The sequence below is a fragment of the Branchiostoma floridae genome, chromosome 4 (genome assembly GCF_000003815.2).
Source record: "Branchiostoma floridae strain S238N-H82 chromosome 4, Bfl_VNyyK, whole genome shotgun sequence".
NCBI classification, from domain to species: Eukaryota; Metazoa; Chordata; class Leptocardii; order Amphioxiformes; family Branchiostomatidae; genus Branchiostoma; species Branchiostoma floridae.
Genome location: NC_049982.1, coordinates 30,435,457 through 30,454,327, shown reverse-complemented (window position 1 = coordinate 30,454,327; position 18,871 = coordinate 30,435,457). Strand labels below are relative to the sequence as shown.

The following is an 18,871-nucleotide window of genomic DNA, read 5'->3' as shown; positions in this document are numbered from 1 at the left end:
TGTAAGTTGTTTTTATTTCCATGTATGTATATGTGAAACTGGGCCCTATCGAAAACCAGTGTATTGGCACTGAATAGGCTACCCAGGTGTTTCAAAATAAACAAACAAACAAACAAAAAGATGCTGACGTTAAGTTTTTCGTCGCAGTGAGAGCGCGCTGGGGTCGCCGGAGAGATTCCACTACAGCAGCTTTTCTGGCGTCGCGGCGCTCTCACCGCGCTCTGGCCAATTTTCCATCGCAGAGAGAGCGCGGTGAGAGCGCCGTCAAGTGGAAAGGGGGCCTAAGTGCGGCTGTTATTTAACGTGCTTGAGTCGGGCTTTCTAACACCGAACGTACTAGGGACATTACTAACCGAATCTAGCCACTCATTTTCAGCTGAGTGAAGTGAGGAAATCGGTGTTAAGTACCTATACCAAGGGCACAACATCCGCGGCATGTCAGGTGATTGTTGTTTTAGGAGGTAATACAATACGTAGAGAATACTAAATACTCGTGTGTAGAAAGCGCGATATACAACTATGTTAGTTTCACAAACCTGGTTTTCAATTAATATGATATTGTAAACTGTGTTCAGTTAGTATAACACTCTTTATTCTCAAACATAAAGATATATTTGACATGTCCCAATGGGACTTACACACATTTCTGACAGAAATGGATACTAGATGATTCGTAGAACCTACAAAGATCTTCAAACATGTTAAACAATGCATTGAATGTTAATAAATGCCTTCTGCTCTTCTAGCCAGAAACATCTTTATCCTTACCCTGTACTACAGTAGGTCTAGGAGGTATGTAAAGCGTTGACATAATTTTAGATATACTATAGTGTGTTACAACTATACCATTTATTCTATTCGTCGATGAAGCTTAAGGTAATACATCCAGGTAAAAAGATAAGCCACATGATAGTGTGGGTTTCCAAAATCATATCCAGTTGTGCAAGTAAGAATTATTTGGCTCACTTCTTCTAAATCCTGACTTATGACATTTTAATGGTCTGTTACAACTAACTAACTAACAACTACAACAGATCTAAAACTAAAACCAACCTTAGACCACAATGAATCTACGACAAAGCTATTCAATGACGCGGTGGCTGCTTCAGTTCTATTTCTGCGCATGCGGATTGGTGTTTGTGACCATGACCTTCACTTGATCAGAGAAGGTCTCGGCTTGACGTTTGAAGGCCTGGAGGAGTACCAGGCTGCACGGAGCATCGCTGAACGCCTGTGGGAGACCCATGTTCTCCATCTAAGATAAAAGATGGCGGAACTTTGTTATCGTGCTCAAAATTTGACGAATCTGAACATAACGTCAAATGAGGAGCTGTTGAACTTGGTCAATGTGAGGCACAAAACCATCAAAATATATAGGTAAAACATATGATACTACATGATCAATATCATACCAGTTATTTTGTCAGTATAATACTAGCAGCCTCAGACTACAAAGGCGCACAACAGTTACTCTCCAAGCCGAGGTAATTTGGAAAGATTGCAACATGTCATGATATGCCTCGTTTACTGTCCGTACGCCTCTGCTTGGTGAGTATACCACAGCAGCTTCCGTCCCTTACAAAACCCCCTTCAACCCCTATATGCAGACAATCTCGAATTTATGTGCGTAGGCAGCGAACGTTGTCGCTGTGGGCCTTCGTACCAGAGTGCAGAATACTGACCATTGCTCGCACGGTCTCCACCTGTGAGGCGATACTAGCTGTAGACTCGGCTTCTCCGGATTCGCCTTCATCCCCCATGTCCTTAAACACGGGCTCCAGAACACAGCTCCACACTTTCAGGGCTAGGTCTGTTTCCGCGATTTCTGCACCAATCTGTGAAAGCAACGAACTCAACCATTACTAACGTTAAAGTTATAGCAACAAATTACACAACATATTCTGTAATTCAGTCAACAATTCATACTATCGCTGCATAAATACTTTTCAACTCCAAAACAATTGAGTGAGGCCGATCTAGAGCTTACTGGTCATCCCTTGCATTTTTACCACACTACACTTGCACACCTAACCCCATATGCTGTTAAAGCTATCTAGTGAGGATGCTCCTACAGTACTTGGTAGGAAATTGTGTTCCTCTTTACGGAATTCCTAGGAAAAAAACAAACCATGTCGAGCGGATTCATCATATTACCTGTTCAACGGACGGCGTAGCGTTAAAGAATCCGCGCTCCCGTCGACACAGCGGGTTCCCAATTCCCTGCAAGAAGCCGTTTGGGCACTCTTCCTCGGCACACTATAAAAATAATTAAATGGATTATCTTCAACACCCTCTCACCCTTCTCTACGTACGCGCTGCATAGGCTGGTGGTTCTCGGCACTTCGAGCTTTTGCCCCCGCTTGTTCAACTACGCCAACCCGCTGATTGTTTCGCCCTCTTGATGTAGCCAACAGTCCTTTTATCAATATGGAATATGTTCTACTCAGCATGTTAGCTCTGTCATCGAAAGGCTTGCCCGTATAAGCCCTGAAAACAGTCTGAATTTCAGGCCACCCTTCCGTAGACTAGTCTTATGCTACTCAAGCCATTGTACGTGTAGCTTCTCAGGTTGCCGCCTCTTTTTGTTCTGGTTGACTTTCTTTGTGTATAGGTCAGTCCGTAGTGGGATAATGTTTCCTGCCATGGTTGTTACATAATAAGGCCTGAATGGTTACGCACGTGTATATAAAGCGTTTGTTCCTTAGATTCGTGGAAGGAAAGTATTTCGTAGAAGGTAGGAAGACTCCGGGAAGGAAGAGATTATATATTTTTTTCTGAAAAAAACATAGGCTGTTATTATTTGTTGTCAAGAGTTGGCAAATTGGAAAACTAAAATAAAACTCTAAACAATTACTTCCAATCTTTTACCCAGCCATACACAGTCAAATGTGTAAAACGTAAGTTTAAAATATAAACTCAAAGTCTGTACAATATACTTGCATATATATGGTTACAAATGATATTCTTCGAATTTAGCATGCTTTTCTCTTAAACATTCCTTAGTTATATTTGATACATTTCTAAAGACTAAAACGTGAAGTTTTAAGAGTAACGTGTACTTACATAGTTATCCTTCGCACGGTCCAACGTGTCGTCCGCAGTATCCCTCAGGACCAACGAAGCCGCCCGAAGATGACGTAACCGGTGCCGGAAACGCCCGAGCTCGGACGACGAAGATCCGATGGCAAGAAGAACGACACAGAGCAGGTATGTTCGGAGGAAGGCCATTTTCTAAAGTAAATACAATCACGAATTTTATTTCTCATTATTTCCAAACGTTATTTGTTCAGTATTTAGAGCTATTCTTCTTTTGTAGCTTAAGGTTATAATCTAAAGACAAATAAACCGTACCTTCTTTTCCTGGCGTAACACAGACCAATGTTCATTTTAATTTTTTACCACAGAAAAAATTGAGTCGGTCACTATAACACAACATAACGTTGATCTATGTAACTGTTGTAACAGCAATGCCAATTGAAAGAGAGAAAAAAACGTTTAAGAAAATCTACAGCATCAGTAACCAAAGAGGCATGCACAATTCAGATAACCAGGTGTTGTTCAAGACTTTTGTAACAAGGCTTCGATAACACCATTTTATATGTGTCAGAATTATGAGAAATGAGAATACAATTATCAGGTTGGAAAAAGTGGTTGTGTAAAAGAAAAACTCCAATGTCATATGAGAAGTTCTGTTTCGCATGTATCTAAATACTAGGCCAGAGTAGATAGCACTTACCAGTCGGTGGTTGTTGAACAGGACCGATGTAGAGGATGTCAAAGACAGTATGCTTCTTCAGATAGCCATATGCCGTTTTTATACAAATTAATTGAAAGGATGTAGTCATGATATTTTCAAAAATATCTTATTGAGTAATGGGGTTTAATAGAATTTTAACTACTGGTAAATGACAAAAAAAAGCTAAAAAGGAGTGTTTTGTATACGTCATACAGATCACCTCGTAAAAAAAGCATTTAGATTTTCCTTGTTTCGTGGAGTCATATCTTGGGTGTGGTCGTGGGACTTCCAGGAGAAATATCTTACGTCATAAGCTTGGAATGTTTTACGATTTGAAAAAATATTTTATCAGATATTTTCCTTCCTACAAAGAGAAAGAATTATCTGCCATTATGATACCATCAATTTATCATAAAATAGTAAAAAGTATTACTAATACCATACCACAGAAACATACTGTTACCTTGAACTAATTAAAAAACCTCAGAAAAATATACCAGTAGAGAAGAAAATACTTTGTCTTTGGTCATGTCATACCATACCCGATATCGATAGGCCACGAGTATCAGACACCAAAAAATAGGTAAGGTCATCTAATGATATGTTGTTGCACGCCTCTTCCTCAAAAAATGCACTGACTTCCCCTTGGTCAATCCTCACGTGCATGCCACGCCCATATTCATACGTGTCTATTTTATCTCAGTTTTCTCCCTTGCTGTTGGTACAATCGTTGCGCTATTTTGAAATTCAGAAAAGGAGTGAACTATAATACTGGAGATTATGTGACAGGTCGATTGATTGTGCTTCCGTTAAACCGTTATGACGTAGACGTCATTTTGAGTGATCGTGTCTGGGTTTTCCCCAACCAGCAACCTGCGTGGTCACTCGCTGGACACGTGAGTGGACAATGGTCACCGCCCTTCCGTCCAGAACACACCCGTCTTTTTATATAATAATTGGGGCTGTTTTTACGAGTTATGATTGATATATACACTGTTTTATGTTTTTCAAGTTAGTTCCCTTAAACATGATTCGGAGCATAACGGTAAAATGTACTTGACGTTGAAGGGTAATTATCTAACGTTTCATCTTTTATCCACTTTCGTATTGTTCGTTGTCAAACGCTACTTATAACACATCATTTCACAGTTATAAAATACATTGTAGTCATCAAAGAGAGACAAACGTATCATAAATGGAGCTTAGTTCAGTGGTATCTATTATTTATAAATGTAGGTTAGGCTCATATGTGACAAAGTTATATGCATAAGAATCCACGAAATAACGATATTTTGTTGTCTCAATTTTACTATTACCATATGACATTGTTGAAGTTCACAATTTTGAACGCCCGTTGTTACTGGTTTGCTCTTGTATTGCTATGTAGTCCTGTAACACTCTTTTACATGTAAGGGGCATACCTGTCTTTAGTCTGCATGTTATATAATCTAATTGTACTCGTATATCACGATTTTAGTGTTATCTTACAAGGGGCGTTCAAAATGGGTGTGTATTGGCATATGTTGTAAATTGAGTGTAGAAACTCCAAGATTTTAGGAAAAATAGCTGCAGTTGAGTGGAAAGGTTATTGTTCAAGTCATAGAGGATAAATACCGTTTAAAAGATATACATAAGTCTTCCAGAACTGCTGTATATCTGTAAAACATATTTTGACAGCTGGAGCTCTCAGAGATGAAAGCCGGATAAAGCTCTTTTAGATCTACGACCGGAAATGTCTTTTTGTCAGGGTGAAATTCCGGCCACATGATCAAAATTATGCTGTAGTATAGACCAAGCATGTCCCGCCAAAAATGAAATATCAACTCAGTATTTTGATTCATGCGTTTTAATCACACAGCAAACAAAATGCATGCAAAAGCCAGACATAACATTCCTACAACAAAATATAAATGTTTTACAATGCATTGATGAGATAACATTGCTCCACAAACGTGGATTTAGTGCCAGTTACATGATGGTTAATTTTGCAAATGGCTACCGTTTGGTTCCCATGCCTGGTACAACTGTTGTTTGTTTACAGTAAACCATGGCAATAGAATGATACATTGTAAAAATTCTAGATGTCTGTAGTAGTTTTTTTACAGTAAGCAATATTCGCAGGATATCATTTCACATAGCTTATTGGGCAATTTAAATGAAACAAACCAAACTCACAAGCATCGCAAAAGTCAAAGTCTATATGTCAAGGTCAAACTATTATAAAAGTTAGTTTGGTCAAATGATATCACATTGTCATCATGACAGTATAAGATTTATAACGCCCTCTACGTTATCACAAAATGGAAACTACATTTTCAAGCCGTTTCTTTACATAGTATGTTGTGATATCATCGCAACATACAGACATGTTCTAAAATGTGTATTCCTACAACCAATGCATTGTTACATATGGCTGATCACTGGCATGGTTTGTGTGCTTGTCATCAGCATGACTGCCCAGTAATTACAATAAGGCCACAGCAAGTAAATTTTATGGATGACATTCGCGCGATCATTAATTTTCGCCTGATTTCAGAAAAAAAAACAAGAATTTTTTTCTTCTTCGGAGATGGTCAACATGATAAGAAAGTAACAAAATGGGAAAGTATGTTGTGTTGGAGCCTAATGATTGTACTTGTAGAAGTAACATTAGCGAGGTACCCAGGACTGTAGTTAAAGAAGTGAAACCAGCTGGATAGTTGGAAAAGTGGCACCACTATGGAAGTCATAAGTGTAGTTGCCAACTTGGTAAGTGATACCAGTCTACAATACTAGTGTCACTTTTACTACACGAGTTCACTTCTTGAATACAGAAATGAATGATTTGTCATCAGTACTACCATGTTTTGTCACTTACAATTTTCTTACAACATTTATGGTGTCTATTTTGAAAATTTAGCCATCTTGTTTTTTTCACACATCTTGTTTTTTTTTTGTCTTGCAGTCTGCAGAGGATGTCATCCATAAAATTTACTTGCTGTGGCCTAATGCTGCTGTAAATTTTTTATTACAAGTGATTTCATGTTACTAGGATCAAACTCTACCTTCTTTCTCCAGCTCATGTCGAATAACGTCTACCGCAGCTGCTGCCGTGTCTCCAACGACGGTTTCCTTCATTGTTAGAAAGTCTATGTGTAGACTTTCTCCCTGGAATTCAAAGTCAACGCCTCTCTTCTTAGCTACGAAGGCCTCCTCTATCATGCAGTTGACCTTGGCGTCGTAAGGCTGCTTCTCTTCGTGGTCGTCAATGTAGAACCACTGCACGGTCTTCAGGAGAAGCTCCGCCTTCTCTCTGAGATGCTTCTCTTCTCTGGTCTTCATCTCGATGTCCCGTTGAAACTCCTTGATGTCATTTGAGGCCAGGACGACGTCGAATATTGTGGTAACAGATACCAGTTATTTAAATAATAATTGGCAAAAATAATGAAAATGTGCTATAATTTTTCCAAGTAGTAAATGATTGAACACTGTAACCTGTTTTAGTTAGTGGTGTATATCGCTAAGCATAGATTATGTAGATGTGGAAATAATTTGCATAATCAGAATATTTCAAGGTGATATGAGGTCTCCGAACTGTTATTTCACTAGCGTTTGTGTGTCTGTGAGCAAGATAACTCAAGAACGAATTCGTTTCATACCTGATGTGTTGGTGGGGTGTGGTGAAAGCTGGAAATGATCAGATTTTGGGCCTCTTAGCGGCTTCCCTCGGTACTGCAGCGGAACTTTTGGTTTTGATCTTGCGTTCTGAAAAAATTATGGTCGCGATTTTGAGTTTTTAGACAGCTTTCGCAATTGAGAAGAAGTTGAATAACTGATGTGAGTTTGGTCCCGTAGCAACTAAGTTTGGTAATGCAGGTGCAGTTTTGCAAAATGATTCCGAAGATGATAACTCAATATAGAAATAACAGATTTTAATCTGGGTAGCTTTGATAAAGATGTACAAAATAAAAATAAAAAATGCAAGCAAATTTAGAGGTATTTTGCATGATTAATAAAAGATATTCTATCATAGCACTTTTTCAATGTATCTCTTGTCCCGGACATGTAACTGTCTGGACATTTAGGTGGTAGATATCTGTGAACATAAGGACAAGGTAGACATAGTTTTAGCCCCCTAAAATTGAATTTTGAACTGCAGGGGCATTTTTGTCAAAATATTCCAAAGAGGATAACTAAAGAACGATTGATTTCCATTTCGTGCAGGTTGCTTAGGCAAAGATGTACACATTGATATCAATGTTATGCAAATGAGAACTCATTTGCATAATTAATGAAGAACTTATGTGATTCCATAACTGGACTTGCATAATTAATGAAGAACTTATGTGATTCCATAACTGGACTTCCATAAACTTAGCACATATACCTAATATGCAAATGAGGACCTAATTTGTATAATTAATGCAAAAATGGTAAAAGTGCTTAGTGATTGATGATTTTAAAAATATATCATATCATATAGCATGTGTAAGGTCACCAATGTTCAACACAATGAATAAACCATGTAAATGTGTCATTTACATAACATCTCTAAATTTTTCATGGAGGCATGAGGTCGCCGAACTCTAGTTGCATCTGGCATTGTTCAACATTAAACAACTCCTGAATATCAATTTATCCCCGGGATGGGTACCGGTAAGGGGTCATTTCATGACGTCATTTTCACGACATTGATGTTGTTATTGGCAACACAAGTTGTAATAAACATTATCATTCTGTTAACTGCACTTGCTGTTCTTTGTATACCTTTCTTGACGTTTTCTGGGAATACCTTTGTTCATGGTTCCAAACCAACACAATCAAACTGATACGTCACATTACGTGACGATGGTGTCAAATTTCTTCACTTCTTCAGATTTTATGTTTACATAATTCTCCTAAATTTTGTGGCCATATGATAAGGCGTTACATAGTTACAGAAGTTGGAAGGGAGCTCAAAAGCTCCCCCTCCGTCTCGTCCAGGATTGACAAAAAGCGCGGTCTTGATACGGTTAAGCTCCTTGGTCGGTTGACGATAAGAATGGCATAACTTACCAACAAAGTCACCAAGAACGATCTCCGTTTCTTTCCTTTTCTTCCTTTGATCAAACCTGACGTAACCGATGTCTTCTGGAATGTCCGGGTTTGGGCCTTTCAGCAGAGACTCGAGCCGGGCCGTGACGTCAGAGTACACGTTCATGACGTCAAAGTCACTGCCATGCTGCACGACTTTCTGTGAGAAGTCCACTGTGCTGGACAGACAGCCTAAGGTGCTCTCAACACTGTCTGCTGTAACAGAGAGCTGCTTGGAACGGGTTGCTGTGATGGATGCCAGCTTTTCTTTCAGCTCAGTCTGCTTGCGTCTGACCAGGCCATTATAATACTTGATCTCTTCCTCTGCAGCTGCGTCGATGTCGTCTGCAGCTTTCTCACTCATAGTGTCTAGTTCTTCCTGCTTCTCATTTACGACCCCTGCAAATTGCCGGTATTGCTCAACTCTCGGCATCGCGAATTCCAGTTTGCCTTTCAGCTCTGCCCTGACGTCACTCGCAACGTCTGCCATGTAGCTGTAGCCGTGGTCCTTGTGCTGCAGTACTGTACAGTCTCGGCAGATGGGGTGCTTGCACGTCTCACAGTAGAACTTCAGCTTCTCGTCTTCGTGTTTCGGACACAGCGGCAGTGGTGTTGACTTGACTGATGGTGGCTTGGTGAGCAGTAGCTCTTTTAGCTCCACCACGCCGATGACTTCATGGTCGCGCGTACGTTTGGCACGACGGTGAACTCGAGCGCATTCGTCACAGAGAAACTCCTCACACAAAACACAGCCGTGACTAGCCACGTTTACTTCACAGTTATCACACGGCACTTTGTCATCCTCCTTACTAACCAAGCTCTTGTGAGTGTCAACGGTGTCCCTCAAGCTCAGGACAAAGAAGTTGTTTTTGAGCCCAGCGACACCGCCCCCCGGAAGTTCAGTTTCGGTCCGACATGTTGGACACGGAAACTTGTCATTCCCGTCGCCTTGTTTCCGTACAAACTTCTCCAGACAGTCCGTACAGAAGGTGTGAAGACACGGAAGGATCTTGGGGTCCTTAAAGGGCTCCATGCAGATGGTACACTCCAGAAAGTCGCCCGATATCTGACTGAGTATGGCCTCCGCCATGACTGCACCTGTACGCCTCAGTGCACACTTTGTACACCGTTAGAGCAGAGAGTGCGTCATTGGTTACGATTGTTTACTGTACAAAGGTTACATGTTATTGCAGTTGGACGTACAGAAAATTACTCATTGCATGAACCGTACCGTCATCAACAAACACTAGTACTATCTTCACTTTTATACTTTTATTTTCACCTGGCGACAGTAACATTTCTATACTATTTATGTTAAAATTACTAGACACGATCATGACTACCTTTGGTTGGAGGCATATAACAGCAGATTTCGCTCAACCCCCTGCGCAGAAATGGACCATTCCAATATTGGTTTCGAAAGCATTACGCCCTGCGAGGATACCTCAACACCTAAAATACATTAATATAATAAATCCAGTCCTAAGTATAATCTAAAAAAAAATCCCCCAGGCAAGAATTGAATCTTCCTTTCCTGACCTTGTCACTGTTGTTTGGAAAGCCAAATATTTGGGAGACGGTACTCGCTCCCCATTCAAAGCGAATCACACGGGCCTGGCGCTAATTAAAATTCATGAGCAGGTGCGCGACTGGGTCCCGGGTTAACGACCTATAGGTCGTAAAGGGTGTAAATTTCCTGTAAATTGTACCGTTATGCCACGTCCAAATTTCAACCAAAATCTTGTGAGACGAAAAGAATTTGAAAGCAACAATGGAAAAATGCCAACAATGAATGATTTAAGAGCCTACGGTTCATTATTATTATTACAAACTGGAATATACCATAGCTCAAAACTCAGAGAAAATTGCAAAACATTTGGTTTAAGTGTCATTCATGCATTGTCAATTTTATTGGGAAAATTTCAAATTTCTGGTTTATGTTGCTTTTTATGTATACACTTGTAATCGATTTTGAAAAATGAAACAGATTATGTTTACAAGGATACAAGGGTGTGTTTGTCTGCTTGTCCATCAATGGTTAAAACTGTTACATCTGTAGATTGATAGGTCAAATCTTTGTTACATCGTCTTCGAAAACAAGACAACTTACCTATTAATGAAGCGAATTTAACATTAGTAGACACTGTATTGTATATCATAAGGGTAACCACCCACCATCTTTATATTGATGATATTATAAAGTCAAGGTTAACGTTGCATATAACAAATACCACGAGATGTGAGAAAACATTTTGACAGTATTTTTATTTTATTTTTTACAAGCATGTGAAAATATTAAAGCCTAGCTTCGCTTGGCCTACTCGTGCTGTGATGAGAACAATATCCAATATCCAAATTACATGTAGCTTTTGTTGTATGTGTTTGTTTGTGTGTGTGTGTGTGTTTGTATGTGCGTGTTTGAATGTGTGTGTGTGTGTATGTGTGCATGTGTGTGTGTGTATGTGTGAGTGTGTGTGTGTGTTTGTGTGTGTGTGTGTGTGTGTGTGTGTGTGTGTGTGTGTGTTTGTATATGTGTGCGTGTATTATGATAGACATTTCAATCCGTCAGAATCGGTGATAATGTCAACCTTATCCTTATGAGAATAATTCTTTACAATGTACTACATGTATCATTTGATGCACTTTAATTCTTATGGTTTGGAAACGCATGCAAATTTAAGTCTCACAAAACCTAGAACGAGTCGCATCAATCAATTCTAATTAATTCTACATGGGAGGGGGTGGGGGAGAAGTAGGGGGTGGGGGAGGGTGAACCCCATCCCTGTCCATCTCCTGGTAGCGCTCTTCCATCTCCTGGCGGAACTCCCTCATCATGTGTATGAACGGATCCATGTGGTTGTCGTCCTCCCTGTGGAGTGGACGCTCGCGGGTGTCGTTCTCCAGACCGGAGCGATGGCCGCTCTTCCCCCTTCCGCGCTCCTCCCCCCGGTGCTCCATCATCCACAGGCTCTTCTCCAACCACTCCAGCCACAGCTTCGACTTCTCCCTATCACAGTCCTGGAAAAAAATTTAAAATGTACATTTCATTTCAGACTGTCATCACACATTGCGGACAAGCTGTTCAATGAATTTCAGCCCTGACTAATTGTACAATATGTTCAAGGTTATAATATACATGCATTGCTAAACTTGCTTAAAATTTGCATCAAACATTGCACAGCGTTAGCCTACATCTTGCAAATACATAGCTACCTGAATGGGGAAACTCAACAACCTCAAAACAGGCTACTCTCCGAACATAATTCAATTTTCAGACAGCTCTCATTTTTTTCAATCATTTTTGTAGTGTATTTGTTAAAATTCTGCCCCTCGTGTCGACATGTTGAAATTACAGAAATTTATGGAAACTTTTTCTCAATCATGGCAAAGTTACCGGCCAATCATGTCGCCTCTTAACCGTAGGCGGCGACGTGATTGGCTGGCGACTGCAGGCCTTGGTACTGAATTGACCATCATTTCTGGATCCCATACCTAAATCCTGCTCGTCACCAGCCAATCACCTCGCCGTCTACGGTCAAGAAGCAACGTGATTGGCTGGTGACGGCTAGCGAGCAATAATTCGATCATATACCAACCTCGTGCTCGTCCCCAAACACACAAACGGTGGCCAGTCGTCACCAACCAATCATGTTGCCGTCTACGGCTAAGAGGCATCATGATTGGCCGATGACGACTAACAAGCGATAATTCAATCATGTACCAACCTCGTGCTCGTCCCCGTACACACATGGAGGTCTCTCCGCCTCACGGTGCAGCCTGTGCACGTACCAGCTGGCGCCCATGAACATGAACACCGCCAGGAACGCCAGCACGAACCACATCAGGATCTTACACCGCCGGTAACACACCTTCTTCTTCCGCGGGCGAGTCATCAGGCGGCTTGGGCTTGTCTAGGTACAAATACAGAAAGGATATGGTAATGACTACGTATATGGTTGATGTGATGTTTATTTTCGAAGGTGGATATTTTTGTGGTTTCGTATAAATAAGGGATCACTTTGAAAAAAGTTGCTCAATCAATTCTTAGAAGGGATCACCTTAAAGATTCATAAATATGAATAAATGAAATATAATGGCTGCGTATACTTTGGTAAAGTGTTAAAATCTATGAAACGATTTTTACATCGTCCTCATTCATATTCTAAGTTACGCTTCCTCCGTACTAACGTTACTAATGTATCAAGCTGACTTTGGCTATGAAAAATCACATGTTGTATGTCCTTTAACCCAAACTCACAACGAAAACACATACAGGCACGCACGCACACACACACACACACACACACACACACACACACACGCATACACACACACACATACATGCACAAGCTCCAGCAAACACACACAGAAACACGTGCACTCTCTTCGTATGATACCGAAGCCCGCTTACCGAAGGTGGACAATAGACCGGCGATGACACCACGAAACTCGGCGGCGAATTATCGGGCGATTCCGGCACGGGCTCCTCGGCCATCGTCGGCTCTGCCTGCAACGCCGGCTTCCCGTCAGCATTGGCCGTAATCTTCACCATGACTGAAATCTGACTGAAAAGGCATAAAACGTAATAATCAAGTAGGAAATATTGTAGTGTGCGAAATTCTAGAGGTACAGTTGTTGCAAATTGTTTGTGTTTACGGATGTCGTTTATCGATTGAAATTCCGTGGATGCGGCAAACGCGCAACAGCTGCGACTAGGGCCTATAGCTAGGAAAAATTGTGTGTTCCGGTGCCGGTTCTGAAAAAAGTAAGGCTGGTAGGTAACGCTAGCTGTCAACCTTTTATCCACGGGGTAGCTTATATCCGTTGTTTTTAAAAACGTGGTATTTAGGGATATCAAGTCGACGGTAGGTGGTCTCAAACTGCAATATTTTGCAAACATTTCAGTTTTATATATTAACAACGAATATAAGCTACTTCAATATTTGAAAATATTGCAGTTCGATATATCAACTGATGCAGTTTGACCCGTCGACAAAGGTGAACTGGTGTTGGGTTTTTAATCTTTAGCTTTTCCCGTAGTAATCCAAATAATATAATTCAGCAAAGTATAACTGATATTTTTAACATCTCTCGTCAGGTTTTTCCTATAAGCGGTCGGATACCTGAAAACAAAACATTTTCCTAGGCCTAATCGTCACGACTTTGACATTCCTTATATGTAAAACAGTACATGTTCCTTTTTAGCAGAATTTTAGTCATTTGTATAGTTATAGCAAGCTTCAGTGTTACATCCTATCATATTACTAGAATATCCATTATTTGAATTTTGATATTATTTTTCGCTTAGAATTCTATCTAGCCTCACGCTAGCCTCTATTGATTTGATGGATGTGTCTCAAATCCAGAATCATGAGTATGTGACAGCAGATACGCAGCGCAGAACTGCCTCATTGCGATTTTTGTAAAAACTGCAATTGACTGTTTGACCAGTTTGTTGCTAGTGCAATTACTGAGTCGCCAAGCAACAGCCATTTCGTCTTTACCTTCGAGGTTAACCAACTACTAGTATATCTGTAGCAAGGAACTCGTATAGCTTGTCACTGTGCATTTCGACGTCGGCCAATATTTTGGTTTTCAAAGCATTGCAGTTGTATCTCACAAAAGAATATTGTGATACACACAATTCACAGAACAATACTTCGGGTTCTTGGAATTTCTTCATGAATAATTTAACGCCAATCCTCTATTACAATAATATTACGTGCGCAAAACTCTGGTCTTGAAAACGTTTACCTCTGTACTTTAGTTATGCATAATATACAATATGTATAATCGATTGCCATATGATACTGTAAATGTTTTTAAGTTCGCGGGGATTTAATTTCGGGGTAGCGGGAAAAAGGACTTTTCGCGGTGGATTTAAGTTCGCGGTAACACCATAGACTGCAATATAATATCATAGTAGAAAAATGTTCGCGGTGGTTTTAAATTCGCGGTGAAGTGGTCACCGCGAAAACCGCGAACATTAATCCACCGCGAACATTTCTGCATTTACAGTATTGCTAGATTAATAAGAAAAAAATCAAGTGATTGATTACATACACCGTGATCTTGTAAGCATTCGTTGCAAACGAAAAGTAGTCTCTAGAATTCTGTTTTCTTCTCTATGCTATGATATTTTTCAATGGGTTACCATGCCATTATCTAATATCCAGACAAATGTACCGGTGGCATAAGATAGTAAAAGCTGGCAAAGGAGTGTAGACGACCAAGGAATGTCCATAAACCACCGGGTATCTTCGGTGACCACTAATACTCCTCGGCCGGCTGCATGATAACGTCATTTTACTATCTTATCCCACCGTAGGATCTGCTTTGAGATTAGCCGTTACCCAGTATAGGCATCTAATCTATGATACCCAAGTATGTGTCATATACATGTAAAGCACAAGTTGACATGGTTTCTGCTCCAAAAACGTTTGTTGAATTTTCTACATGAATTGCATGGGTGACGTAACAGAACATTTTCATTTCGTCCTCGGATTTTGCTTGAAATTAGTTACGAACATTGTTGATAAAAAATATATGCGGATATAAACCCAACTCACTGACATTACAATAACTTATTTCAGAAATAAGATAGAAAATATAAACTGCGTGTATTGTTTAACGACGGCATACAAATATGGCAAACGTAAACACAGTTTCTTATATCTTAATGGATACACACATATCGCTGGTGTAAAATGTCTCAAACCATTTCATGCAAACACTATACTCTTTACCGATACATGCAAGTGTATTTTAGCTACACCTTTAAAATGATTGTCATTCTCTTTCTTACCTGGTCTTGTCTTGTCTTGCGACCGTGTTCCTCGAAGGAAGTCCCCTCTGCAGACTGCTGCGGAAGAGACGTGAACACCTTGAAACCTTTCTAATCTTCTCTGTCTGTGGAATGGGTATATCGCGTGACTGGTACCATTGTTCGTCCTCTCGGAGTTGGTTAGGGTATTGTTATATTTCAGCCATACCATAGGTATGGTGAAATATATTGTATTCGTAATGTTTCTTTCTTTCTTTCTTTCTCCTGTCAAATCTTCAAATCGAATCAACTCCGCCATTTTTTAACCGATTGACTTGAAATTTGGCACAAAGGTAGAGTAAGCCAATACCCTCAGGTGTTTTTTTCATTTTTTTCATATCTGCCTTTAAAATGATTTTATTGAGGTTATTGTCAATTTTTATGTATATTTCGGGCTCCTGTACCCTGGTATTACAGCCGAATGACATGAAATTTGATACAGAGGTGCCTTGATCATATGCTCACCTAGATTCAATAACAGTTTTGGCAAACGGTACAACAAAATGCTTAATTTTGCGATTTTTGGCCATTTTTTGACCAAAAAAGGACATTTTTGGCCCCTGTAGCCTCGTTTTACAACCAAATGATCTGAAATTTGGTATAAAAGTGCTCTTCAATTATGTGCACATAAATTCAATAAAACTTTTCCCATACGGTACAACAAAATGCTTAATTTTGCGATTTTTTGACCAAAAAAGGACATTTTTGGCTCCTGTAGCCTCGTTTTACAACCAAATGATCTGAAATTTGGTATAAAAGTGCCCTTCAATTATGTGCACATAAATTCAATAAAAGTTTTCCCATACGGTACAACAAAATACTTAATTTTGCGGTTTTTGGCCATTTTTTGACCAAAAAAGGACATTTTTGGCTCCTGTAGCCTCGTTTTACAACCAAATGATCTGAAATTTGGTATAAAAGTGACCTTCAATTATGTGCACATAAATTCAATAAAAGTTTTCCCATACGGTACAACAAATGCTTAATTTTGCGATTTTATGGCCATTTTTTGACAAAATTTTGACATTTTTGGCTCCTGTTCCCTCGATTTACAACCTAATGACCCGTAAATTGGTAAAGGGGTGCTCTAGATATTTATTCAAATGACCCATGTATATTTTTTGGCATGGACCACTTTAAAATGATATGTTTAGGGGTTTTTTGGTCATTTTTGAATGGCCAAAGGGGTCAACGACCTCAAGGCCTATTGTTGCATGAGGGAGATGGCTGAAATATGCTGTATTTGCTCTCAAGCAAATGTCGGCCTTTCTAGTTCACACTTGTATGCCTGGGAAAGTGCCTTTGTACTGACTGTCTATGTAATTATGTTGTGTATGTTGTGGAAAATCGAGTATGGCGTCGAATGTGTTAAACACAAATTACATTCTAACTCAATATATGGACCAGGTGTATGAAATTACACAACGTTAACGACTCGGTCACATTCGATTTGTCATAGGATCCTGGTAAGTTTGTCTTACGATGTCTAGGAATTTTTCAAATTCTGAAAAGAAAATAAGAGAACCGACCACAGACAGAGATCTAAGACCGAATTTTCCGTTACAAGCCAACCGAATTTTGTACGACAGATCCATGAGTATTACAAAGATGATTTTAGTGTGCGATCGTATGATAGGCTTACGGCAACAAAATTGAGAGAGTTGATTGTTGAAATCGAAATCTCCGAAAAGTACCGACGGGAAACCGTTAGTGGCTCAATCCGCTCGATCCTGTGCTGATTTATTGAGGGGCGTAATAAATCAAAGGGCCAGTTTGCGACATGTTTGTGCGTTCTTTTAAACGCTGAAACTACAAAATAATGATACAAATGTGCTAGTATGGTGAAATAAATGTCAATATCGTACCGATTGTCTCATCCAGAATATTTTCCATTTTAATGCACTTAAAACTGCTCTGGGTGCCTTTAATAACAGCTTTACACTAGTATTCGCGACCTGAACAGCTATGCTTTTTTTTTCGGTGAGAAAGAATCTCATTGCATATTATCATATAGCCAGGGGACGTGGGCCAATCAGAAGGCCCCATTTCATGCTGGTTATGACGCCGTAACATCCGTGCATTAAATGTTTTTATTATTGCACGTGTGCATTAATGACTTTTGAAAGTTTGAACCAATCAGAAGGACAGACAAACAGGACGCTGGCCAATCAGAATGAGATATCGAGGAATCGTCCATCTGCCAAGATAGGGGAATAAGTACATTCATGGCAGGGGGGATGGCTCCCTCTATTAACATCGGTAGTGCGTGTTTCTTTGTTCAAAGAAAACATTTGCCGTCTTAAAACAACATTGAATTACCTATAATATTTAAGACAATAAAATCTATTTCAAGTCATGTCCAATTTAAACTGCGAATGGAAAATAAAATTATTTGCACCCCCGCCCATTAAGTCCAGACGACAATAACACCACGGTTCGCCATTGAGTAGCGGTAATGGCGCTGGAGGACCAAAATGCTACCTTTCTTCGGAGAAGACGTGTCTGGGTTCGTAGTGAACGAGATTCTCAAGAGCTATGAAGCACAGGGATCCCGGAATGCCTCAGGAAAGCTGGCAGAGATTTACCGCCTGATACGAACGAACTCGACAAACTGGAGAATGGGCGAGTGGAGAAATACGGAGCGTGCAACAGTTTGTAACATAATGAATCGACTTTGTTCTTATTTCAAGACTTGAAACAGAAATACATTTCACGTACAAGTTTTATGTTGTTCAAATTCACTGTTCAAATTTATGTACTGAATAAAAGATGTATGCTTTATAAAGGAATTTGTCGCTCCTACCCAACCGGAAACTCTACTCTACTCTACTCTTAAATGGGTCAGTGTGGGTAGGCTATATGATAATAGGGTTAATGACCCGCCTTTTCCTCGGTATATATGGTGTCATAACGCCTGGTCCTTTGCTATAACCACCTCATAAAACCACCTCGTTCGCTTCGCTCACTCGGTGGTTTTATTCGGCGGTTATAGCAAAGGACCAGGCGTTATGACACCATATACACCTCGGGAAGGGTCATTAACCCTTAATTATTGCATTCAACGTAGAAGCAGTATCTTTTTATATACTAAAGTATAGTAAATGAAAAAACAGGTAAAAATACACACCTGCCTTAGTGCAAAGCCCGATTATCTAATATTTGATACAACCATAATAAGCAAGCATTCACCTTTTCATAAGTCAAAATTAAATTACACAAAGGTAAAAAGTACCAGTGCCTTAATTGCACAAAAATCCATG

At 39.9% G+C, this 18,871-nt stretch overlaps 3 protein-coding genes across 3 annotated transcripts in view; all 3 read right to left on the bottom strand.

The window, feature by feature from the left end:
• The window catches only part of LOC118414804, a 1,072,569-nt gene that overhangs the window by 388,172 nt on the left and 665,526 nt on the right, over positions 1-18,871 (bottom strand). The gene's annotated exons all lie outside the window — the stretch shown is intronic.
• LOC118413761 (tripartite motif-containing protein 45-like) lies at positions 8,276-9,878 on the bottom strand. The gene is made up of 2 exons (XM_035817294.1): positions 8,771-9,878; positions 8,276-8,301 (listed from the first exon to the last, which is right to left on the bottom strand). Exons 1-2 carry the CDS (start codon positions 9,876-9,878, stop codon positions 8,276-8,278), a joined length of 1,134 nt encoding a protein of 377 aa, XP_035673187.1.
• LOC118414848 lies at positions 10,696-12,694 on the bottom strand. Its single transcript, XM_035819113.1, has 2 exons — positions 12,514-12,694; positions 10,696-11,806 (listed from the first exon to the last, which is right to left on the bottom strand). Exons 1-2 carry the CDS (start codon positions 12,679-12,681, stop codon positions 11,516-11,518), a joined length of 459 nt encoding a protein of 152 aa, XP_035675006.1. The 5' UTR covers positions 12,682-12,694; the 3' UTR covers positions 10,696-11,515.